The sequence below is a fragment of the Pseudonaja textilis genome, chromosome Z (genome assembly GCF_049901715.1).
Source record: "Pseudonaja textilis isolate UNSWEBS1 chromosome Z, rPseTex1.2, whole genome shotgun sequence".
NCBI classification, from domain to species: Eukaryota; Metazoa; Chordata; class Lepidosauria; order Squamata; family Elapidae; genus Pseudonaja; species Pseudonaja textilis.
In genome coordinates, this window is record NC_142008.1 from 123,234,823 (window position 1) to 123,260,461 (window position 25,639).

The 25,639-nt window shown below is 49.1% G+C and overlaps 2 protein-coding genes across 18 annotated transcripts; one reads left to right on the plus strand and one right to left on the minus strand.

Annotated features, from left to right (window-relative positions):
• Positions 1 to 72: 72 nt before the first annotated feature.
• GMPR2 (guanosine monophosphate reductase 2) lies at positions 73 to 12,763 on the plus strand. 7 transcript variants are annotated; one of them, XM_087916179.1, is made up of 12 exons: positions 236 to 379; positions 1,065 to 1,171; positions 1,364 to 1,428; positions 2,333 to 2,428; positions 3,467 to 3,586; positions 4,608 to 4,691; positions 5,976 to 6,143; positions 7,007 to 7,088; positions 7,222 to 7,328; positions 8,550 to 8,592; positions 10,528 to 10,687; positions 10,947 to 12,763. In XM_087916179.1, the coding sequence occupies exons 4-12, from the start codon at positions 2,342 to 2,344 to the stop codon at positions 11,140 to 11,142; spliced, it is 1,047 nt and encodes a 348-aa protein (XP_087772305.1). In that variant the 5' UTR covers positions 236 to 379; positions 1,065 to 1,171; positions 1,364 to 1,428; positions 2,333 to 2,341; the 3' UTR covers positions 11,143 to 12,763. The 7 variants fall into 7 exon arrangements, with proteins under 7 accessions (XP_087772304.1, XP_026577736.1, XP_087772305.1 ...); XM_087916178.1 differs by lacking the exons at positions 236 to 379; positions 1,364 to 1,428 and adding an exon at positions 73 to 225; XM_026721951.2 differs by lacking the exon at positions 1,364 to 1,428 and having other exon boundaries at positions 179 to 379.
• Positions 12,487 to 23,932, minus strand: TINF2 (TERF1 interacting nuclear factor 2). 11 transcript variants are annotated; one of them, XM_026721948.2, is made up of 11 exons: positions 23,883 to 23,928; positions 22,699 to 22,929; positions 21,366 to 21,470; positions 21,013 to 21,114; positions 18,477 to 18,587; positions 16,877 to 16,976; positions 16,653 to 16,794; positions 15,621 to 15,649; positions 14,831 to 14,877; positions 13,921 to 13,994; positions 12,487 to 12,808 (listed from the first exon to the last, which is right to left on the minus strand). In XM_026721948.2, exons 2-11 carry the CDS (start codon positions 22,912 to 22,914, stop codon positions 12,787 to 12,789), a joined length of 948 nt encoding a protein of 315 aa, XP_026577733.1. In that variant the 5' UTR covers positions 22,915 to 22,929; positions 23,883 to 23,928; the 3' UTR covers positions 12,487 to 12,786. The 11 variants fall into 11 exon arrangements, with proteins under 11 accessions (XP_026577733.1, XP_087772294.1, XP_087772299.1 ...); XM_087916168.1 differs by having other exon boundaries at positions 23,893 to 23,927; XM_087916173.1 differs by having other exon boundaries at positions 14,831 to 14,886; positions 23,883 to 23,906.
• Between the last annotated feature and the right edge of the window lie 1,707 nt (positions 23,933 to 25,639).

The following is a 25,639-nucleotide window of genomic DNA, read 5'->3' on the forward strand; positions in this document are numbered from 1 at the left end:
GCGGGGACTCCGTTTCCCAGCATGCCCCGCGATTCTGTCACGGCTCTTCTTTTTGATAGGAGGCTTTTAAAAGAAAGAGAGCGCCGATGTTGTGAAGTAGTAGGCCGATTTACGGTTTCCTCTGCGCGTGACGTCATCCCGTTTGAGCGCGCTCCCTTGTGGGAGCTGTAGTTATAACAGCCCTTGTGGGCTTTGTAGACACTTAGAGGAAGAACTACGTTTCCCGTAAGGCATTGCTCCTCCGTTAAAAGCGAACGGCAGCCAGCTTCAAGGGCTTAGCGGAGACTTTGGAAGCCGAGAGAGGATCGTAGTCGCTTCTATCCCCCGCTCGGGGAGCTCCAAAAGACCGGAAGCGGGCGGGAAGCGAACCGGAAGTGGGGTTTGTGTACCCCCTTATGTACCCCGCATTCTAAAAATAGGTCAATTGGGGTGTGATGCCAGCTTTGAGATCCAAACTGTGGATTCTGGGTTGGGGTGCAAGGCTGGCATGGCTTAAGCCCATTGTTTCCCAATTTTGCAACTTGAAGATAGGTGAACTTCAATTCCCAGAATTCCCCAGCCAGTATGCCTGGCTGGGGAATTCTGGGAATTGAAGTCCACCCACCTTTAAATGTCCAAGGTCCATACACACTGGCTAATTTGGCATTCCCCAATCTCATGCCTTCCAGGTAGTTTAGGACTACAGTTCCCATGAGCTGTGCTGGCTGGGGCACATGAGAGTTGTAATCCCACCAACCAAGGCTTCCCTGGATCCAAGAGCTGTTCAAAGAGATTTAAGTGGTCCAAGCCCACCCAGAGAGGTGGCTCCGAAGCTTCCCGGTTTGGGACGAAGCGATTGCGCCCTGTGGAACTCTTAGCATGAGCAGAGGAAGTCTTAGCACGACCGGCAGAAGGAGTTTGAAGATCCCTATCTTGTGACTGTGGGCACTGAAGTAACAGCGGTTTTAAGAGATTGGAGATTAGGATGATAAAGGATTTATGGGAAAGAGAGATACTCACTTGCGATAAAGCTGGACTTTTGAAATTCAATTCAATTTTATTTGTTTTTTTTTTGTTTTGTTTAGAATGGCGGGAATAGTCATGCAGAAGTCGAGGAAGATGTTGACACGGAGGTCATAAACATTTATTGGCAGCAACTTTCGGTTCCTGAAAGCAACACAGTTGACCCAGGGTAAGAGAGCTGAAAGTGTGACAAAGTTGAAAGTGTAAGTTGAAAATTATCATTAACTACCTTGAGCAATAAAGTCTTACAAACACCATTGAGAAGATTTATGCAGATTCATCCCAAAGGTCTTTTTTTTTTTCAAAAGGCAACTGGATTTTTATATTTCCTTCAAGACAGTTCACTTCACACCCATTTCAGGTAGTCCTCGACTGACGAGCACAATTGAGTCCAGAATTTCTGACGGTAAATGAGTTGTTTGCGAAGTGAGTTTTGCTCCATTTTATACGACCTTTCTTGCCAAAGTTGTTAAGTGAATAACTGCAGTTGATAAATTAGTAGCATGGTTGTTAAGTGAGTCTGGCTTCCCCATTGCTTGTCAGAAGGTTCACAGAAGGGGATCACATGACCTTCACGTCATAAGTATGAATCAGTTTCCAAGCATCTGAATTTTGATCACATGATCATGGGATGCTGCAAAAGTCGTAAGCGTGAAAAAGGGTCATAACTCGGTGACATTGTAACTTTGAATGGTCACTAAATGAACTGTTGTAAGTCGAGGAGTACCTGTATTTGGGTGACCCTGAGGGTAGACATAAACCTCCAAATGGACTCAACAACTCTCAGACAGGGTACTAACGAACAGATGACTGCAAAAGAATATAAATCCTTCCATCCTCCACCATTCGGTCAGAACTGAGAAAGCTTCTTGAATGAGAAGCAAAACATCTTCAAAGCAAAACAAAGACAGTCAAACTGACCTTTGAAAAGGCTCCTTTGGGACGACCAAAGGAAAATAATTTGCATTGGAGATAATTTAATTTAAGATTAGATTAGAACAGAACAGAATACGGTATGGAAAGAACAGAATAGAATATGGAACAGAACAGAATGGAATCAGAGTTGGAAGAGGCCTTGGAGGTCTTCTAGTCCAGCCCCCTGCTCAAGCAAGAGACCCTAGACCGTTTCAGACAAACGGCTGTCCAATCTCTTCTTAAAAGCTTCCAGTGTTGGAGCATTCACAACTTCTGGTGGCAGGCAGTTCCACTGATTAATTGTCCTCACTGTCAGGAAAAAGGTTTAGAGAAGAAAAACGTTGGGATTTTGTCTTTGGTGTTCCCGAATTTCAGGACTTTGCTTTAATTTTTTTTTTATTTATTTAATTTACAGGGATCCAAGATGCCCCACATAGATAATGACATTAAGTTGGACTTCAAGGATGTCCTCCTGAGACCAAAACGGAGTACACTCAAATCCCGGAGTGAGGTAGAAGGACCTTTTCTTCCGTTCTCCCTGCAGTTGACAAGGCAGTTATAATAATAGTTGAGATAAATACGTGTAAAAAATAAAAATAAATAAATGCGTACTTACGGTTTTAAAGACAGAGAAATGCATGTTTACTTGGTGTTTTCTTTTTCTGAACATCAGAATTGTGTTATGTCGGGGGTATCAAACTCTTATTTCATTGAGGGCCATATCAGGCTTGTGTTTGACCTGGGGCGGGGGGGGACTGAGGTGGGCGTGGCTGGGGTAGGCATGTCCAGGGTGGGTGTGGCCAGTTTGATATCACTATGGTGGCCAAATTCTAAGGCAAGACTTTCCTCAGAGCCACCCTCACTCTCATTATAACCTTCCTTCCTTCCTTCCTTCCTTCCTTCCTTCCTTCTTCTCCATGTTCCTTCCTTCCTCCCTTCCCTCCTTCCCTCTTCCTTCCCCACCTTCCTTCCTCTTCATTCTCCTTTCTTCTTCCTTCCCCTCTTTCCTTATTTTTCCTTCCTCCCTCCCTTTTTGCCTTCCTTGTTCTCTCTTCTTTTTTCTTTTCTCTCCTTCCCTTTCTTTTTTCTTTCCCTCCCTCCCCCCTTCCTTCTTCCTTCTCCTTCCTTCTCCCTTCCCCTCTTTCCTTCTTTTTCCTTCCTTGCTCTCTTCCCACCTTCCCACCTTTTTCTTTTATCTTTCCTCTGTCCTTTTCTCCTCACCTGTCCCTTCTTGCGTGCTCAAATGCCGAAGGGGAATCATTTCTCCATTTGTTCGGTTTTTAGTTTGTTTTGCTAGTCCTCTGCCAAGGAAAACGGAGCCGGCCTTGCGGGGTGGGTGGGCAGCGGCGACCCTCCTGAGGTCCGTTTTCGTGGGCAGACTGGCACCGCGGGCCGGTCCTTCGCCTGAGCCTGGGGAGGGTGAAAATGCCCCTGATGCTGGAGGCCGACTAGGCCACGCCCACCATGGGCACGCCCACCCATCAACCGGGCAGAGAACCAGAGGTTAAAATGTTTGAAGGCCACCCCTGGATCCTCCTGTCTGTTCTAGGTGGACCTTATGAGGTCCTTCACCTTCCGTAACTCCAAGCAGACCTACACGGGGATACCCATCATCGCGGCCAACATGGACACTGTGGGGACCTTTGAGATGGCCAAGGCTCTGTGCAAGGTATGGTTTTTCCCCCCCCAAAACCCAGATTTTTATTTTATTTTTTAAAAAATATGCCTTTGCCTTAAAGGCAGGGTTTCTCAACATGGGCCCCTTGAGGATGGGTGGACTTCAACTCCCAGAACCCTCCCAGCCAGCAGAGTTGAGAAACCAACCTTCCTTCCTTCCTTCCTTCCTTCCTTCCTTCCTTCCTTCCTTCTTTCCTTCCTTCCTTTTCTCTCCATCCCTCCCTCCCTTTCTCTCTCTATTCCCTTGTTCCTTTTTCTTTCTTTTCTTTCTTCTTTCTTTCCCCCTCCATCCCTTACTTTCTTTTTCTTTCCTTCCTTCCTTCCTCCTTCCTTCCTCTCCTTGCCACCCTCTTCCTCCCTCCCTCTCTTTTACTCTTTCCTTTTCTTCCTTCCTTTTTCTCTCTTCCTTCCTTCCTTCCTTCCTTCCTTCCCTCCCTCCCTCCCTTCCTTCTTTCTTTCCTTCCTTCCTTCCTTTTCTCTCCATCCTTCCCTCCCTCCTTTCTCTCTCTATTCCCTTGTTCCTTTTTTTCTTTCTTTTTCTTTCTTTCCCGCCTCCATCCCTTACTTTCTTTTTCTTTCCTTCCTTCCCTCCCTCCTTCCTTCCTCTCCTTCCCACCTCTTCCTCCCTCCCTCTCTTTTACTCTTTCCTTTTCTTCCTTCCTTTTCTTTCTCTCTCTCCTTCCTTCCTTCCTTCCTTCCTTCTCTCCCCCCTCTCTTCCCTCTTTCCTTCCTTCTCTTTTTTCTTTTCTTTTTTCCTTTCTTACTCTCCCTCCTTTCTTCCTCCCTTTCTTTTACAAATCATTGAAGACAGCGAACATGTCCATCACACCGTCCTTCTATTTTCCCGAAAGCAACAACCTTGTGAGGTGGGCTGGACCGAGAGACAGGGACCAGCCCAGGATCCCTCAGAGGGTTGGCTTTTGTGCCTAAGGCGGGAACTACGCTCTGCCGTTTTCTAGCCAGGTGTCTTGACCACTCGCTTCATCCTTTCCGTGTTGTTTCTTTCCCCCCAGTTCTCTCTCTTCACGGCCATCCACAAACACTACTCTTTGCAGGAGTGGAAGGAATTTGCAGCTCAGAATCCAGATTGTCTCCAGGTAGGTGTGGGAACTCTGCCTTCACTTGTGTCCATCCCACACGCTAGTCCTCCGTTTATGACCTGTGGGTCGTTTAACAACCATTCAAACTTATGACGGGCTTTCGAAAATGCTACTTCCACAAAGTTACAACTTTGGCCCTCGCCACTCTGGCAATGGGCTCAAATTTTCTTTCTTTCTTCCTTTCTTCCTTTCTTTCTTTCCTTCCTTCCTTCCTTCTCTTTCCTTCTTTCTTTCTTTCTTTCTTTCTTTCTTTCTTTCTTTCTTTCTTCTTTCTTTCTCTCTCTCTCTCTCTCTCTCTTCTTCCTTCCTTGCTCAGCTCAGCTCAAATTTATTTTATTGATTGATTTATACTAATTTACCATGATTTGTGACTCTTTTGCTGATTTCTGCAAAAAAATCCTCTGACTTAAAAGAATGATTTCACCTAACAGCCACGTGATTCACTTAACAACTGCAGTGACTCACTTTACAAACCTTGCGAAAAAGGGGGCAAAATCAGTCACGTGGTGCTTCGTCTTACGATCGCAATGATTTATGACCACAATCCCATTTCCAGTTGTGGTCGTAACACAAGGACTACTTGCAAAGCCGAGCCGAAATGTATCATGAAATTGCTTTGCTGAAAGCCTGGGTTAGAACTAAGGAGGAATTTCGTGACAGTGAGAAGAATTAACCAGTGGAACTGCTTGCCACCAGAAGTCGTGGGTACTCCAACACTGGAGGTTTTCGAGATTCGACAGCCATTGGTCTGGAATGATTTAGGGTTTCCTGCCTGACCAGGAGGTTAGACTAGAAGACCTCCAAGGCCTCTCCCAGCTCTGTTACTCCCCTCCTCCTTTTAAAGAAGAGATTGAACAGTCTTTTATCTGAAATTGAATTGAATTCTTTATTGTCATTGTACGTGTATACACAGTATACACACATTGAAATTCACATTCACCCGAAATTCACCCAGAGACCAGGTTCAACATGTACACACACACACACACACACACGACAATCCCCAAAAACCTCCCCACCCGCCAAAATTCCCTGCCTCCTAAAAGCATACAAGCATCCACACAATACCTGAAAGGGTGGTTGGGTCACCTGCTTGAACAGGGGTTGGACTAGAGGATCTCCCAAGATCCCTTCAAGCTCTGTCCTTCTGTTAACTTGAGATTAATGACTTTGCGCGCCTTTTCAACTCAGTCCCTTGTAGTTGAATCATTCGAAATGTCGTTTTCTCAGCCTTTTTTTGGGGGTTGATTATGAATTCTCTTGCTCGGTGCCTGTCCTTAGAACGTGGCCGCCAGCACCGGCACCTCCGACTTGGAGCACCTGGAGCGAGTCCTGGAGGCTGTGCCGCAGATCCAGTATATCTGCCTGGACGTGGCCAACGGTTACTCCGAGCACTTCGTCCAGTTCTTGAGGGATCTGCGGAAGAGGTTCCCCGATCACACCATCATGGTATGTTGGACGCCCCACTTTTCCTCTTGAGGAGGCCAACAGCGAAGATTTTAAGATTTTTTTTAAAAAATAATATTTTAAGATTTCCACTTTTCCAGTTCAGCTGTGTGGTCCGTTGCAGCTTGAGGCTCCCGAGTGGGCTATTTATTTTATTGATTTGTGTGTATCCTGTCTTTATTATTTTTGAAAATAAGTCAAGATATCTCCAATGTGCTTTTTCCTTCTCCTCTTTTTCCCCAGAACAACAATCCTGTGAGGTGGGCTGGGCTGAGAGAGAGGGATTGGTCCAAAGTCACTTAGGCTTTCATGCCTAAGGCGGGTTTAGAATTTGCCATCTCCTGGTGATTGGCCCAAAGTCACACAGTTGGCTTTCATGTTAAGGTGGGACCAGAATTCACAGCCTCTTGTGATTGGCCCAAAGTTCACTCAGTTGGCGGGACTACAACTCAAATATCCTGGTGATTGGCTCAAAGTCATCCTGCCAGCTTTCATGTCTAAGGTGGGACTAGAACTCACAATCTCCTGGTGATTGGCCCAAAGTCACCCAGGTGGCTTTCATGTTAAGGTGGGACCAGAACTCACAGCCTCTTGTGATTGGCCCAAAGTAACCCAGATGGTTTTCATGCCTAAGGCAGAACTGGAACTCACTGTCCTCTTGTGATTGGCCCAAAGTTACCCAGCCAACTTTCATGCCAAAGGTAGGACCAGAACTCACAGCCTCTTGTGATTGGCCCAAAGTAACCCAGACAGCTTTCATATATGGGGTGGGATTAGAACTTTCAGTCTTCCCGTGATTGGCCCAAAGTCACCCAGTTAGTTGTGGGTCTCACCCATTTCCTACCCCCCTCTTTTTGCCTCCACAGGCCGGGAACGTCGTGACGGGCGAAATGGTGGAGGAGCTCATCCTGTCAGGTGCCGACATCATCAAAGTGGGGATCGGACCAGGTGATGTTGGGGTCCCCCGTAGATTCATCCATCAGCTTAAAAGCCTGGCTGAAAATTTCAATCTAGGTTTCTCCCTGCTGAAGAGTTAGATTCTTGCTAGGGATCCAGCTGGCTTAATCCTGGCTTGTTTCAGGCTCCGTTTGTACCACCCGGAAGAAGACCGGGGTGGGCTATCCTCAACTCAGCGCCGTCATGGAGTGTGCGGACGCGGCCCACGGCCTCGGAGGACACATCATCTCGGTGAGAAACCTTGGAGAAGTCCAGTCTTGGCCATCGGAAGACCTGTGGATTCAACTCCCAGATTCTGAGGGTTTAAGTCCACAGGTCTTCCATTGGTCAAGGTTGGAGGTTTGTGGTGGTCCTGGAAGGGGAGAAGTAACCAGAGACTTTAGTAGACTTTTATGCAATAAAAATATTGCATGAAGACAATAACAGAATAGAATAGAATAGAATAGAATAGAATAGAATAGAATAGAATAGAATAGAATAGAATAGAATAGAATAGAATTCTTCATTGGCCAAGTGTGATTGGACACACAAGGAATTTGTCTTGGTGCAAATGCTCTCAGTGTACATAAAAGAAAAGATATATTCATCAAGAGTCAAGAATCATAAGGTACAACACTTAATGATAGTCACAGGGTACAATAAGCGATCAAACCATACTACGAAACAGTCAATATAACATGTTTACATTAGAATTCCTCTCGATCCAGGCAAACAGTATAATTCTCAGAACGATCAGTTAGCGGCTACAAAGCTTGAGAAGTCCAGCACAATAATTCTCTGATCCTCCTCTTTGTCTGACTCATACCGTGTTTCCCCGAAAATAAGATTATATTTTTGCCACCCAAAAAAGGCACCAGGTCTTATTTTCGGGGGACGTCATCCACTGACTAACGTCACTTGTGTGGGTCACCCCCCCGGCCTCCTTTTCGCTGTCAGAGGCCTTCAGGGGCTGCTTCTGTGGCCGGTAAGGCTTTCCTGAAGGCCTCTGCAGTTGATAACTCCGGATCGATCCAGAACTTTGTTCTCAGCTCCAGAGGCCTTCAGGAAAGCCTTTGCCAGCCTTGCTGGCTGCAGAAGAAACGGGACGGCAAGACAGGTGTCGGGGTGTGTGAGGCCTGGCTACAACTGTCCAAAGGTAAGTAGTAGGGCAGCTCCACCCCCTCATCTTAATTTTTACCTGTCCGTTTTGGAGTGGGCAGGATCGTAAATGGCTTATTTTGGGGCTGGGGCTTATATTGGGCACACGTGTAAAAATCAAACTAGGACTTACTTTCAGGGTAGGTCGTGTTTTCAGGGAAACAGAGTATTTACCTTTCTTGAGGACTAGAATCTTGCCCTGTCCGTTTTGTTTGCTCTCCTTCGCACGAACTGAATACGTGTCTACTTTAGGAATGGGGGATTTAAATCAAACACAGAAAGGCTGAGGTTAACTCTCTTCCCTCTCTTCTACAGGACGGAGGCTGCCATTGCCCAGGGGACGTGGCCAAAGCCTTCGGTAAAATCCCGTTTTCCAAATTCTGCCGGTTAATTTTGCCGCTGGGTGTCCTCGACTTACGACCGCAGGGGGGAGCCAGGATTTCAACGGTTCACCCGGTCGAAAAAAATAAATAAACCCCCAATTGTACAACTTTCTGCCAGGGTTGTTAAGCCAATCGCTGCAAGTGGTTATGTGAGTCATGTGGTCGTTAAGTGAATCTGGCTTATCCCTTATAGATTGTTTGTCCAGAAGCCTGCTGGGGGAAAAGTCGCAAATGTTGATCCTGTGACGCCCCCACCCAAAGATGCTACAACTGTTGTAAATTCATGCCAACCACCCGAAATTTGATCACGTGAGGGTAGGGATGTTTCAGACGGTTGTAATTACGAGGACCAGGTTGTAAGCCACATTTTTCCAGGTGCGGTTGTAACACGCATCCCCAAATAGATGATTCAAGGACTGCCTGTTCAGATAGTCCTTGACTTACAGCGACAATTGGGTCCAAAGTTTCTGTTGCTAAGTGAAACATTTCTTAAGTGTGGTTTGCTTCCTTTCATGACCTTTCTTGCCAGTTGTTAAATGAATCACACGCACACTCTCTCTCCTCGTTAAAATTGCTTCCTCATGGGTTCCCCCGATTCTTTAAGGTGGATTATGGGGGATATATAGGTGGTCCTTCCTTTAGGTCCACAATTGAGCCCAACATTTCAGTTGCTAAGCGAGACACAGGTGAGTTTTGCCTCGTTTTACCACCTTTCTTGCCAAAGTTGTTAAGCAAATCATTGCAGCAGGTTAAGTTCATTACGTGGCTAAGTGATTCGTGCTTCCCCATTGATTTTGCTTGTTAAGGTCACAAAAATGACCCTGGAATGTTGCAACCATCGTAAGTATGAGTCAGTTGCCAAGCATCTGAATTTTGATCACATGATCATGAGGTTAACAGTTAAGTGTGAAAAATGGCCACTTTTTTCAGCCCCGCTGAACTTTGGTCACTAAACAAACTGTTGTTAACTCAAGGACCGTTTGTTTTCATTATCATCATTTAACGACCCCCAGAATCCCTTGTGGGGTGGAGTCTGGGCAACTGAATGGAGCTAGCAGAGCGTTTTAATAGCCGGATGCCCTTCCTGTCGCCAGTGTGGAGCTTTTTGTTCAGCAGATAAGTCCAGAGAGAAATATCTGCTTCTACCTAGTATTGAACTCACAACCTCCTGATTGTGAGGTGAGAGCCCCACTTCTAGGCTATCTATCTATCTATCATCTAACCAGCTATCTATCAATCTATTATCTATCATTTATCTACCTACCTACCTATATCATTTATTGCTATCATCTCTATCATCTATCTCTATATCTAATCTGTCCATCTATATCTCATCCATCCATCCATATCTAACCAATCTGTCTGTCTGTCCATCTATCGATATCTCATCTACCCATTCATCTATCCTATCTCTATCATCTATTGCTATCTATCATCTATCTATGTCATCTAATCTATCTATATATCTAATCTATCCATCTATATCTCACCCATCCATCCTTATCTAACCAATCTGTCTATCGATATCTCATCTACCCATCTATATCTAATCTATCTATATCTCTCTGCAGGTCTTGGTGTGTTCGGATGTTAGATATCTCTCTCTCTCTCTCTCTACCTACCTACCCATATCATCTATTGCTATCTATGATCTCTATCATCTACTTATATCCATCATCTATCTCTATATCTAATCTATCCATCTATATCTCATCCATCTATCCATCCATATAACCAATCTATCTGTCTGTCTGTCTATATATCGATATCTTATCTACCCATCTATATCTAATCTATATATCTATGCAGGTCTTGGCGTGTTCGGATGTTAGATTATCTACCTACCTACCTACCTACCATCTATCGAGAGCTGCTGGTTTTCCTTGTATAATTCGAATTCTGTCCTGCAGGCGCTGGTGCAGATTTCGTGATGGTGGGAGGCATGTTGGCTGGACACACCGAATCCGGGGGAGACTTGATTGAAAAAGAAGGCAAGAAATACAAGCTTTTTTACGGCATGAGCTCTGAGGTGTCCATGAAGAAATACGCCGGAGGAGTCGCCGAATATCGGTAAGGGAACCGGTAATGGTCAGTGGGATCGCTGTGCCGTTAAAATGCCCCCTTCCTCCATGGTGGGTTTGCAGCCGGGAAGGATCTCCGCTTCTTACGGATCTCTTACGGGAGGAGTATCAGGTTATAGGTCACCCCTAGGGGGTAGAGTTTCCTGCCTAAGTAAGGGGTTGGACTAGATGACCTCCAAGGTCCCCCTTCCTGCAACACGTGCTCTCTCTCTCTCTCTCTCTCCCTCCCTCCCACCCCCCCCTTGCAGGGCATCGGAAGGCAAGGTAGTGGAAGTGCCCTTCAAAGGGGACGTGGAGCACACCTTGAGGGACATCCTGGGCGGCATCCGCTCCACCTGCACCTACGTGGGGGCTGCCAAGCTGAAGGAGCTCAGCCGCAGGACCACGTTCGTCCGCGTCACCCAGCAGGTCAACCCCATCTTTGGGGGGGAGGATCAGCCTTGAGACAGCTGGGCCTGCTCCCTTCCCCGCCAGGCTGCTGGGGAGATCAAACCCCGAATGCGCCCCCAACCCCGTCTAATCCCCGAATGCCAGTCGAGGCAGGAGGGCTCTTTCCTTTAGACACACAGGTTGATTCCTCTGTAGTGCGGAAGCTGGCAACCTCCTTTAGGTCTTATTCCAACCTCACTTTCTCCCGCTTTTCCATTCCGTGGGAAGGCATTCCCTGCCAATAGTACTGATGACGTTCCCTAGCTGGGTCACGAGATGCCTGCAAACACAGAACCAAGGATCTATCACTTCTCATCCTTCTTTCTTCACTCTTCCTCTTCCTCCTCCACTTACAAACCTCTTTCCCTTGTAGTACTGATGACATTACCTACTTGGGTTGAGAATTGTCTGCAAAAAAAACATCCAAGCTCAGACAACCAAGCACCTACACTTCTTCCTCTCAGAAACCCTACCGCCTTCTAACACGGATGATGTTATCTAATTAGGTCATGAAATGTTAAGGTCATGAAACAACCAGGCTCAGAGAGCACCAAGGACCCCACAGTCCGTCCTTCTAACCTCACTCCCACGGATGACATTCCCTAGTAGGGTCATGAAACGTCTGCAAGGCAACCAAGCTGAGCACCAAGGACCACACAGTCCACCTCCTTGTCCTCTCCACGAATCTGTTTCCCCGAAAATACGACCTACCCTGAAAATAAGTCCTAGCTTGATTTTTACACCTGCACCCAATAAGCCCTAATTAAGATCCCGCCCACTCCAGAATGGACAGGTAAAAATTAAGCTAGGGTGGGAATGGGAGGATGGAGCTGCCCTACCTCGCACACCCCGACACCTGCCTGGCCGGCCCGTTTCTTCTGCAGCCGGCAAGGCTGGCAAAGACTTTCCTGAAGGCCTCTGGAGCTGATAACAAAGGTCTGGATCGATCCAAGCTCTGTTATTGGCTGCAGAGGCCTTCAGGAAAGCCTTGCCGGCCACAGAAGCAGCTCCTGAAGGCCTCTGACAGCGAAAATGAGGCCAGGGGCCATGCACACAAGTGAGGCTAGTCAGTGGACGACATCCCCCGAAAACAAGACCTGGTGCCTTTTTGGGTGGCAAATAAAATATAAGACATGGTTTTATTTTCAGGAAACACGGTAGCACCGATGACATTCCCTAGTTGGGTCGTGAAAGAAACCACCCAGCTCAGAGAGCACCAAGGCCCCCCACAGTCCTCCCTTCTGCAAGCGCCACTCCCTTCTAGCACTGATGACGTTCCCTAGTTGGGTCATGAAACGTCCTCGAGCGAGCCCCCGAGCTCACGGAGCCCCCCCCCCAAGGACCCCTCTGAGAAAAAGCTATCTGCAAACCCTTTTATTCCTTTAATCCTTTCGAACATTCTAGTTCTTGCAGTCCCGTCGTGGACGTTCCTGAGACCAACTTGAGAAAAATGCCGGCCGCTCGACCGTCGTCTTAGCCTGAGATACGGGCGGACGCTCTGTTGCCCAGTTCCTCTTCCGCTGGCCCGATGAACCAAACCGCAAGGCTTTCCCCCCCACACACATTTTCTTGAATAAAGTTCTAAAACCGTCGGCAAAATGCTGGGCTTTGGGAGTCTTTACTGGGAGGGGGTAGCCATCACACCGCTGGAGATGTCAATCATAACTGAGAACTATTCAACCTTGAAGGAAATTAAAAAATAAAAATAAAACTGAGTGTTTAAAATGACGCAGGCACCACCCACGGCCTCGTCCCATCGACTTGGGCCTAGCTTTGTCCCTAAAACTAGTCTTCCCAGGCGCCCTTCACTGTAACGGGCGCTAAACTGGCTTTTCAGCTTCTGGAGCGCCTGGAAACAACTTAAATTTTGAGCTCCTTCCCATCAGTGTTCCCAATTGTTGGGACGGCTGTGGTGGCCTTCAACTTAAAATGCAGGTAATCCTCAACTTGTAGCAGGTTGCTTAGTGACCGTTCCAAGTTACGACGGCACTGGGAAAAAAGTGACTTGGGGCTGTTTTTTGTCACCCATACAATGGCCCCAGCATCCCCGTGGTCACTGGTTCGTATTTATGACGGCCGCAGCATCCCCATTTGTGGCCTTCCGACAAGCCAAGCGGGGAAGCCAGACCCACTTCACAACCGGGTTATCCATTCAACCATCACACGGATTCACTTAGCCGCTGGAAGAGGGAGCGAGAAGAGGTTGCGGAACCGGGCAGAGCTCAGCGCCTTGCTTAGCGACGGGAATTTTGGGCTCGAAGTTGTGGTTGGGAGCTGAGCGCCCGTCAATCCCCATGGCTCACATTGGGGAAACGTGGCGGAAGCCGGCGACTGGCCCAGCCAAAGGAAAATTGTCTGGCTCGGGTGTGCGTGTGGTGTCTCTCTCCAACTGTGGCAACTTTTAAGCCTGTGGACGTCCAACTCTTCGGAATTCCTCAGCCAGTTCTCGTAACTTTCTTAATAAGACGGTGGGAGTGCAGTAAAGTATAATATATCTTGGCTTCAGCAAAGTGACAACAAAAACCTGGCCGGGGAATTCTGGGAGTTGGAAGTCCAGGAGTCTTAAAAAGTTGCCATGGATGGAGACCACCCCCACCACCACCCTTGGTCTGGGTTGTGTGGATGCGCACAGCTGACCCGGGGCTGCTGCAGGAAAGATTTAGAGTAAGATCTGGCTGGGCCAGATTTAGAGCTGTCCCTCTTTCTGTCTCTGTCTCTCTCTGTGTGTGTTGGGGGGTAGAGGGGTTTTTCTCGAGTTTAGTAACTTTGAAAAGGTGTGCGGGCTTCACTCACTGGCTGCTGTTCTCCCTGAGGTACTCCTGAAAGGTGGGGATGAGGGTGTAGAGATAGGTTCCCTGGTATTCACCCTGGAGGGGGAGGGGGGGGGGAGAGAAAGGACAACACTTTGAGCCTTTTAGGAGGTCTGGCCTCAAGGAGGCAAGGGTCTAACTCAGGGTCTGGGGAGGAGGAGGAGGGAGAGGAAAAGGAGGCCGGGTCATCGTATGTGAATAAAGTGAACCACTCCTCCTCCTCCTCCTCCTCCTCCTCCTCCTCGCACTGATGATGTTATCCAGTCGGGCCACACAAGAGGTTTGAAAGAAAAGAAGCAGGCTCAGAGCATCAAGGACCTCACAGCTTCTCTTCCTCCTCCCCACTTCTAGCATTGATGGCATTGCCTGGTTGGGTTATGAGACGTCTGTAAGAAAATTACCCCTAGCTCAGACAGCACCAAGGACCCCATAGTTCTCCATCACCTCCTCCTCCTCCTCGTTTCTGTTACTGACGTGGTTACCCAGTTGGGTCACGAAATGTCTGCAAGAGAGATCCAAGGATGCCCTCCTCCTCCTGCCCCTCCTCCTCTCCTTCCTCCTCCTCCGCTCTGCACACCCCAGACCCTTCAAGCACTCATGCCATTGTCTAGTTGGATTAGGAAATGTTTGCAAGAAAGCACCCACGTTCAGAGACACACCCCCCCAGGGATCCCATAGTCCTCCTCTTCCCCCCACTCAAAACCCCCACTCTTTTTAGCACTGATGTAACCTAGCCGGGTCACCAAACGTCTTCCAGGAAGCAAATACAAGCTCAGAGAGCATCACATATCTAGGGGTTACAGTGGCTTTAATGCCACTGAGTCCCGTCCCCGTTCCCCCCACCCAATTCATTCCCTCCTACTTCATCCTGCCCACTCTCCAACCATCCTCACCTGGAAAGGGGAGGTGCTTCTTTCGGAATCAGGCACCAGATCTTCAGCTGCATCCACTGAAAGAAAGAAACAAGGGGAAGAAGAAAAAAAAAAAGAGATTTATTTCCTGAGAAGATTCTACCCAGAGTAAGATCTAAATCGGGTGTTCACTCAACCGTAGCCGCTTGGGAGATGCGTGGACTTCAGAACCTCTAAAATTATGGGGTTCTCCGAGCTTGGCTGTTTGCTTGCGGACCTTTCATAACCCAGCTAGGGAATATCATCAATGCCACAAGGGAGTGGGGTATGCGGTGAGGAGGAGGAGGAGGAAGAAGAGGAGAAGGTAGAGGAAAGATACGAGGCAGGAAAGGGGGCAGGATGATCAAGAGGATAAGCAGGGAACATGAGAGACAGAGCCCGGGCGGTGAGCAAGAACCGCCCCGTCCTGACCGTCGGCCACGGGGTGGGGGGATTGAGGCTTAAGGAGACGCTGTGGGGAGGGGCGTTTGTTCGGGAACAAACCCTGTGTAGTTTCAACTGCCAATGTCTGAACTTTCCTGGATTTCCTGGCGTGATTTGTGGATTACTCGCCGTGCTCCTTTGGTTCCTGGACTCCGCAACTTGCAGGACTTCATGCTCGCAGCGTTGGGCTGGACTGCTTGCAGCCAGAGGCTGCTTGAGGGTGTGTGTGTGTGTGTGTGTGTGTGTGTGTGTGTGTGCTCACTTTGCTCTGGGACTTGCCTTGCCAAAACCGTGGGAGCTTTTGGGGGGGGAAACGGTTGTGGTTTGAAAAAATCACCGCGCAACTTACATGTTTCCGAGAGCTGCCTGTGCGAGTCCCTGCAGATTAAAATAAAGAGGATACCGTGAGCCGTTTAAAAGCAGCAAGGTCAGGAAAAGGGGCAGCGGGAAGGGAAAGAGCCCTCAACTTACGGCCGTTCGTTTAGCGAGCGTTCGAAGTTTCTATGGCCCAGAAAAAAAGGGACTCATTTTTCCCACAACCGTTGCAGTCCTAGGACGCTTGGCAACGGACTTGTATTTATGACGGTCCCGGGGTCATCTGATCTCCTTTTTGTGACCTTCTGACGAGCAAAGTGAACGGGGAAGCCAGATTCGTTTAACAACCTTGGTTACAGGCAATCCTTGGCTTAAAAAACTTTTCGTTTAGCGACCGTTCAATGTTAGAACAGCGCTGAAAAAAGGTGACATAGGACCATTTTCACACTTAATACGATCAAAATTCGGATTCCGGCAAATTACTTGTATTTATGACAGTCAGTGTCCCGGGGTCGTGCAAATCTCCTTTGGCGAACCTCTCTGACAAGCAAAAACCATCAGCAAGCCAGACTGACTTAACAAACGGGTCACCAATTTAAGGGACTGCAGAGATTCTCTTCACAACGGTGGCAAGAAAGGGCAAACTGACTGTTTCCTAGTATGATTGATTGCTTATTGTACACTATGACGGTCATTAAGTGTTGTACCTTATGATTCTTGATTCTTAACGAATGTATCTTTTCTTTTATGTACACGGAGAGCATTTGCACCAAAGACAAATCCCTTGTGTGTCCAGCCACACACAATGAAGAATTCTATCCCATTCCATTCCAATGCCTCACTTAAGAAATGCCTCACTTACCAACCGAATCGCTGGGCTCAGCTGCAGCCGTAAGTCAAGGACTACCTGTACTAACCTAACGGCCGCAGATCCCCCTCATGACTCTGGCAAGGACGGTCGCCCAGTGGAGCAAAAAACTCACTCAACCGCCTCACTTAGCGACATAAACTCTGTCCTCGGCCGCAGTCGTAAGTTGAGGACTCCCTGCACAGGCCGATGCGTTACCCTTCTGAGACGCAGGAAGGAGAGTCCACGTCCCAGCTCCCACCTGGGTGTGGGGAGAAAGGCTGGGTACGGGGGTCTTTGTCCTCGCTCTGGCGTGGGGCGAATGAGGGCTGGGAAGGTGAGGTGGGGAGATCGGCACGACCTGGAGGACAGGGGAGAAAGGTTAAAGGTCAACAGAAGAGACCCCACCCCCACCCCACCCCTCCCCTCCCGTAAAGACTTACAAGCCTGCTGGTATCTCATAGCGCTGAAGTACTGGTTTAGAATGGTGGCACTGGGTGGGGGAAGCTGGCTGGGGGTTTGCATGCTGGCAGCCTCCAACAGCTAGGAACGAAGAGGAAGAGGAGGAAGAGGAAGAAGGGGGGGGGGGCTGTTCTCCCAACGGAGGGGCACAAGGCCAAGCCCACCCGGCCAGGCAGGGAAGGGGCCCTGGGGACCCCCACCCCGGCGGGTCAAGGGTGGGCTGCAACCGGTCCACCTCGGTTTGGGTGAACCCATAGCTAATTTTATGGCCAGTTCAGTGAACTGGCAAATCCCACCCCTCCCCCCTGAGTCTCCACACAGCCCATTTTGGATTCAAGGTAAGTGCAGAGGCTCAGGGAGGGTGAAAAGCGGGCCTCCCGGAGCCTCCGGAAGCGGGTCCAGAGGGCCTCCGGAGCCTGGGGAGGGCGAAAAGCGGGCCTCCTCGGGAAGGCCTGAAACCAGCCTGTTTCTGGCCTCCAGGGGCTCCGGAGCCTGGGGAGCCCATTTTCGCCCTCCCGGAGGCTCCAGAAAAGCCTCTGGAGCCCGGGTAGGATGAGCGCCCCGCCCCCCCGGCCGCGGTGCATGAGGCCGACTAGGCCACGCCCACCCAGCAACCGGGCAGAGAACCCATGGCTAAACGTTTTGAAAGGCCATCGCTCCCGTTGGTTAAAGAAGTCCAATAGGGGCGGCCACTTTATGACGCTGCCCCTGCCCTGTGGAATATTCTCCCGCCCCCCCCATGAAAGTGGGGCAGCCACCCCCACCGTCCAAGGAGTTAAGGCTGTGCAGCCTTGTGTGGGGAACCCAGGGTTGCACGCAAAATCTGTAGGGCTGGTTTCGATTTTGGTCTGCATCCTGCCTGCGCTACTTTAACGGGTAGCTCAAGGCGGAGATCCTACCCAGTAGGCTTTCCTCGTCCTATTTTACTCAGAACAACCACCCTGTGAGGTGGGGTGGGCTGAGAGAGAGAGAGAGAGAGAGAGGCGGGGACTGGCCCAAAGTCACCTAGTCAGCTTTATGTCTTGAGGCGGGATTTAGAACTCACCATTTCCTGGTGATTGGATCCAAGTCACCCACAGCTGGCTTTCATGCCTTACGTGGGACTAGAACTCCCAGCCTCCTGGTGATTGGCCCAAAGCCTCCCGGTTGGCTTTCCTGCCTAAGATTAGAACTCCCAGCCTCCTGGCGATAGGCCCAAAGTCACCTAGTGAGCTGCCTGCAGGCCTAGGGCGCCACTGGAACTCCCGGCGACAACTGTGCTACTAACTTAACTGCAGCGATTCCCTTAACGGTGTCGGCAAAAGAAAGGTTGTAAAATGGGGCAAAGCTCACTGAAGACACCTTTCACTGAGAAACATAAACGTTGGTCATAAACCGAGGACGACCCGGAATTCATTCAGCTGAGGCTAGTGGCTTTTTTGGGGTGGGGGTGGGTGGGGGGGAGGGGGAGGAGAGGCAGGGCTGCAAGCCCCGTGTGCCCTACCACAAAGCAGCAACGCCACTGCCCCAGCTGCCATTCCTTTTACCCCCATCGGCTATCGCTCCTGCTCCTTTTTTTTCCCCTTCCGTCCTTTTTTGTACCATCTGGAATTGAGGCTCCGGCAGGACTTGTTCCAACTCGTAGAGATAATCGCAGAAGAGTTTCTCCACCACTTTCATGAAAGCTTCCCCGTAATCCATTTCCAGATATTTCTAAAAGCCACAGGAAAAAAAAACAAAAAAAAACAAAAAACCAGGACAGTCTTTACTATGGACGGCTCAGAGGGACGCCCAGCGTACTGGGCTTCCTAGTCCTAAATGGGGCTTTTTTAAAGAGGCAACTGGACTTTCTGGTTTACATACATGCAAATTTCAAGCCCAAGAAGGCAGAAGCTTGCCCGCCCCAAGGGTAAAACACCCAGACACAAACTGAGCAATGTGGCCTGTGCAGTCCAACGCAGTGAGCCGTGTGCAGATCTGGATACTGGGGAAACGAAACAACCCCTTCCTAATCACAGGGCACAACAGCCCCTCAGGACTAGAGTCCATCTGTGTTTGAAAGACAAAGGCCACTCTCTGGAAGACAGCAAATCCGTATTTTGGACAGATAGGACCGCTGGTTTAAAAGAGGGGTCCAAGAGGCCATCTAGGTAAAAATTGAAATCAACAGAGGGAGAGGGATATATGACATTATCTGTCTTCAATCTACAACACAGTCCTTTCAACTGTTCCAAGAAGGCTCCACACCCATCGGCACCACTCAGGTGACCCTGAAGACACAGATAAACCTCCAAGGGGCCTCAACAGCTCTCTAAAAAGGACGCAAAGGACCAGCTGTCTGCAAGGAGTACGAATCCTTCCATTCCCCACCCTTCAGTCAGAGCCAAAGAAGCTTCTTTGGCTGAGAAGCGAAAGGTCTTCGAAGCAAAAACCAGAAAGTCTAATTGCCTCTTGCAAAAAAAAAACACGGCACCTTTGGGACAACCATCACCTGGATGGCGGAGACTCTCCCTAGACACCGGGCTTTGTAATTTAAAGCAACACCTGTCCAGCCTCGAAGCATCCTCTGTCAACTTTAAACTCGGCTCACCCCGTTTGGCGAAGAAAGCAACTGGTTCCTTCCCTCTTGCACGGCTCAAGAATGTAGCCAGAATGCCTCTTGGCCAAAGTGGAAAAATAAACCAAATACCCCCAACGAAAGAACAGCTGGGAAAATGGAGGGAGCCAGCAAGAGAGGCGACTGAAATGGAGGGCTCGTATCGAAGAAAACGTCCAGCTTTGTTTCTGGTTGCAGACTGCTGGTACGGTTTGGGGCTCGAGACGGTAGGGGGGAAAAAAACATCGAAGTTCTGATTTTGGGATTGGTGGATGAGACGGGTTTGTCACTATCGAAGGGGCCAGTTATAAATAGAACAATTAATCAGTGGAACAACATGGCTCGAGAAGTTGCGAATGGAAGCTACATTGGAAGTTTAAAAAAAGATGTTGGACAACCATTTGTCTGAAGTGGTGCAGTTTCCTCCCTACGCAGGGGTTGGACTAGAAGACCTCCAAGGTCTCTTTCAACTCTGTTATTCTATTTCTATTCCACTCTGTATTCCAATATTCCATTCCATTATGAGATTAAGCGGGTGAAAGTAAAAAAAGTTAAGGCTGAAAGTTTATCATCTGGGTTCGACTGCACTGAAGAGAGTGGGAAGATTAAAACCTTTTTTTCATTTTTTTCCCTTTTATGTTGACAATCTCAGTAAAGTAGACAAAGAATTGGAGGAGGAGGAGGAGGAGAGAGGGAGAGAGAGAGAGATACAGTTACAGATAATCAGACTTGGAAGGGATCTTGTAGGTCATCTACTCCAACCCCCCCGCCCAAGCGGGAGACCCTACACCATTTCTGACAAATGGCAGTCCAATCTCTTCTTGAAAGTCTCAAGTGATGATGCTCCCACAACTTCCGAGGTCAAGCTGTTCCATTGGTTGACTGGTTTCATTTCCAGAAAGTTTCTCCTTGTTTCCAGGTTAAATCTCTCTTTGTTCAGTTTCCATCCATTATTCCTTGTCTGGCCTACAGGCACTTGAGAAAATAGATTGACCCCTGTGGCAGCCCCTCAAATATTGAAAGACTGCTATCATGTCTCCCCTGGTCCTTCTCTTTACTAGACTAGCCAGGTCCAGTTCCTGCAACCGTTCTTCATATGTTTTAGTCTCCAGTCCCCTCATCATCCTGGTTGCTTTTCTCTGTACTTTTTCTAGTGTCTCAACATCTTTTTCATAATGTGGTGATCAAAACTGGATGCAGAACTCTAGGTGTACTCTAGACAGAATATATATGTATATATATCTCTCTCTCTGTGTATGTATATACACACACATATAATCACCTAGATATAATCACCTAACATCTTATCTAACTTATTTCTCTGTCTTTCTGTCTGTTTATCTAATTTATCTCTGTGTGTGTGTATGTATACACACACACACACACACACACACACAGATAAATTAGATAAACAGACAGAAAGACAGAGAAATAAGTTAGATGTTAGGTGATTATAAAAATGATGTGATGAAGACAGAAATAAATAGACAGACACAAAGCGGTTCAAGTCTTCTGTAGATGCCCTTGTCCTCCGAGCCTTACCTGCACATATATTTCCTTCTGTATGCACTCACTCAGCAACTTCAGTACCAGAATTCTGAAGTTTTCTTGGGCTACTTGTACCATCTCCAGGTCCTCAGCTGTCTATGGACAGAAAAAAAAGAGATGGAACGATATAATTCGGGGGTGGTGGTGGTGGTGATAGAGAGATTTGTGTGTGAGAGAGAGAGAGAAAGAGACACAGGGAGATGAGAGAGAGGAAGAGAAAGAAGAGAGAGAAGGCGGGGGGGAGGGGTGAGAGAATATGAACCTCCTTAAGGGAGAGGGGAACGGAGTTATCCAGAAGGACCGCATGAAGGATGCTAGAATCATTTCTACCAACAGGAGAGACTCACTGCTCTGGAGTGGCAGAGTGGAGGCTCATTCTCCGGAAAGTAGATATCCATAGCATGGTAGATTATTTCCTGGGGCTGATCTTCCTGCAACATGTTCATGATAATCTGGGCAAAAGGAGAAAGCAAGGGAAGGTCTGTTTAGGACGGTTCTCCCTGAAAAAAAATCTGAGAGCGTTATTAGTTTTTTTTTTTTTTTTGAAAAAGCCTCAGACTGGCTCCCAGTGACTCAATAGGAGTGAAGTGGGAGCGGCCGGATTGCAAACGTTGCTCCTCTTAGCCCCGTTTCTCCATCTGTGCAACTTTTAGGATGGGTGGAATTCCCCAGCCAGCAGAGCTTTTTTTTTCCAGGGCCGTCATAACTTCGGGTGGTTCCTAAGCAAACTGTTGTAAGTCGAGGACTCTTAACTATATTGTTAAAATAGATTTGTTTGGATTAAGGGGGAATATTTGGACCTTTCAGCCCAGTGCTTCTCAACTTTGGCAACTTTAAGACTGCTGGACTTCAACTCCCAGAATTCCCCAGCCAGCACAGCCTTTTTTTTTCAGTGCGGCAGTAACTTAAGCAAACTGTTGCCAGTCAAAGACTACCTATATCGAAGCTGGTACATTGAAGGTAACTTAAAGAGTTTTATTTGCAGTATTCATTGCCTTAGAGCTGGGGGTCTCCAACCTTGGCCGCTTTTAAGACACGCGGACTTCAACTCCCAGATTTCCCCAGACAGCCTTGTAGGGGAACTTTCTTCATAGACGGTGGGAATGCAGTAAACGTAATAGATCTTGACTTACAGCAAAGCGAGGGGGAAAAAGCCAAGTCAAGATCCATTATGTTTACTGCATACCCACAGTCTATTAAGAAAGTTGCCCTCCATGGCTGGCTGGGGAATTCTGGGAGTTGAAGTCCACGAGTCTTGATTCAGGGGTCTCCAACCTTGGGCACTTTAAGACTCATGGACTTCAACTCCCAGAATTCCCCAGCCAGCCATGGAAGGCAACTTTCTTAAAAGATGGTGGGTATGCAGTAAGTGTAATATATCTTGACTTCAGCAAAGTGGGAGGGGTGGGGGGGACAGAGAGCCGGCTGGGGGATTTGAGTCTTAAAGTTGCCAAAGATGAAGAAATACCTTCTATAGCTTTTATCTCAATGCTTCCCGGACCCGGTTAAACGGCCCCACAAATGGGGGAAAAGTGGTTTCTCCCGAACCATCAGCCCGTTCATCCCATCCGACTCCAAGGCCCATCATCCCTCTTCCCCGGAGAGCTTTGCCAGATCGGGAAGCTCGCCTCTGCCCCCCCCCGACCCCACCCCCCACCCCGACTGCCTCCTTCTTACTACCTTGGCCTTCAGCCCCAGGCGCAGCTTGGCCAGGTGCTGGAAGGGAACCAGCTCCGGCGCCGCCTCCGCCACCTTCTCCAGGAAGGTCAGGACCCGCGGGAAGTCCGAGAAGCTTCGCCCGCGAACCACGTGCCAGGCGGCCGCCGCCACCACCCGCAGGGACACGGCGGCGCAGGGCCCCTCGGAGGTCGCCTCGCCCGGCGGATCGTCGTCCATGGCAGAGCCGCCGTCCTGCGCAACCACAACGGGGACCGAATGAGACCGAATCCACCCGGGAGCACCTCCTGCCGGCTCTGGCCACGCCTTCCTCGCGACACTCCGCCCCCAAAGGCTGAGGTCGCGCCCCTTAGAGCGGCGGCACCCAATCCTGTCTCTGCCCTCCGGCCCCGCCCCCCGAAACCACGCCTCACTCGCGCTCCTCCCCGCCCACTAGACCCCCGATTCCCGCCTTCTTCGCAATCCAACATCGGCCCCGCCCCTACATTGCCCGCTCCAATCTTTCGCGCTTCAGCCCAAGATCCGCCCGCTCCGAAACCACGCCTTCCTATCGCTCCTCGCCGCCCACCAGTCCCCTTTCAGTCCCGCCCATTCCCTGCCTTCTTCACATTCCAAAGAAAGCCCCGCCCCCTACGTTGCCCGCTCCAATCGTTTTTCGCGCTTCAGCCCCGGCAAACGACCGCCCACCCCGGAACCACGCGCCTTTTTAGCGCTCCTGCGATGCCAAAGCTCCTCCGTCCGAAACCACGCCTTCTTTGCTCTCTACTCCCGCGGAGGCCCCGCCCTTTAAGCGCTCAATTCCCCTTCCAACGTCTTGCTCGCGCTCCCGAGTCCTGACCATTACAGGCCACGCCCCCGAAGCAGCCAGGCCTTCTTGCCGCTCCCCTCCGCGGAAGCCCCATCCTACAGCGCCCCTCCCTTCCGCCTTCACCTCGCCCCTTAGAACGCTCTTCAGCGGAGGCCCCGCCTCTATAGCAACCGCCTTTCCTGACCCCGCCTTCTTTGCGCTCCACCTGCAACCGCGGAACCTCCGCCCCCAAACAGCCTTCATCGTTCCACATCGCCTTTCGACAGCTTGACGCCCCGAAAGGGACGTTCGCCATGCCGCTCCCTTCTCTCCTCCGCCCCGCACATGGAAAGCCAAACCGCTTTCGACCCGTCCTCCCGCTTCGCGACTCATCCCGCACCTCCGCTCACCCTGCACCTGAACTTCCGCTCTGTTTCCATGGAGGCGCGTCGCCCTGCCGGAATCGTCACTTCCGGTTTTGGGACGAAATTGCCCTCCTTGGCTTAAACGGCAGCGGCCTCTGGTGGTTGCCTGTGGTATAGTACCAGTAGGGCATCCACTCCTTTGCAGGTCTCCTACTAGCTGATGGGAGTTGTAGTCCCATGTGTTTGAAGGCTCATGGGGTTTGGGGACTAAACTCATCCCCAACATTGACCCTTTTTCATTTTATTTGGTTTCAGACCTGCTTTCCATTCCAAAACTCAAGGCACAGGCTCCCTAAGCAGGGGGTTGGATTAGAAGACCTCCAAGGTCCCTTCCAATTCTTCTATTCTATTCCTAGCCGTTCTCCACACAACAACCCTGTGAGGGAGGCTTCCCTGAAAGAGGAAAGGACTTTGGGGCCCCTCCCTCTTTTAGGGAAGCCTCCCTCACAGGGTTGTTGTGCGGAGAATGACAAAGAGAGCCAGCATCTTCAGTCTTCCGAAACAAACCCCAGGGTCTCTCCTTCATAGGCATACTGGCCTGCAAAGCTGGTTTGTTACATTAAAGCTGGTCTGTGCAACAGACTTTGCAAAAGGCAGGGCTCTACCACAAGCCCAGAGTGATATTTTTCAAACTAGGCAAGTTTAAGTGGACTTCAACTCCCAGAATTCCCCAGCCATCACAGCTGACTCATATTTATGACCTACAGGCTGGCTGGGGAATTCTGGGAGTTGAAGTCCACCTAACTTAAAGTTGCCAAGGTTGAGAATCGGTGGCTCAAAAAGACTTAATATTCACTTTGCATAGGCAATTACGAGGAAAAACCTTTGGCTTTCTCCAACTGAGTATGATCTACCAGTTGGGTGTTGGATCTACCAGCCGAGTATGATCTACCAGCTGGGTGATCCTGGGCCGTCACCTTCTAAGAGAGAATGGCAACCCAACCCACTTCTGAAAAAAACTGGCCAGCAAAAACCATGATTTAATCAGATGCTTGGAGATGCCTTCCACCAGGTAGTCTCTTCCCATCACGGTGACCTCAGTCTGCCTTTCCTCGCAGGAGAAAATCTAGAATCTGTCACCTCAAATCTATGGCTTTCCATTCTTTTTAGTGGCTTGTATGGTTTGCAAGTGGTTTTATATGTTTTGGTACTGTGTGTGTGTGTGTGTGAGTGTGTGTTGCCCGGGGTCAGGAATGTGAAAGAAGCAGCTATAAAAATCGAAGCAATACATTGGAACCCTTTTTAAAGTTGGCCAAGTTGGCAGTTCTCTCCAGAGCTTGGAGACGCAACGGGCGCTTTGGACCGTGGGAAGAAATCTTTCTTTTTGTCTTCCCCACATTGAACATTGAGTATTTTGAGACTCTGAGCCTTTGACCCATAAGTGGAAAGAGAAAACACCCCAGCCGAGGCTGTTGCAAGGGAAAATCCATTTACCGTGGCATTGAATAAAAATTAATCGCTCTCCTATAAGATCTCATAATTGTTATATGTACACATGTATAAATCCATCCAACCCTTGACTAAGCCAATCAAAATACTTCAATCAGAATGGAACTGAAAGGGGTCTTGGAGGTCCTCTAGCCGAACCCCCTGCTCAAGCAGGAGAACCTGTATCAATGTCAGACAAATGACTATCCAGTCTCTTCTTAAAAACCTCTAGTGATGGAGCACCCACAACCTTCAGTGGCAAGTTGTTCCACTGGTTAATTGTTCTCACTGTTAGGAAGTTTCT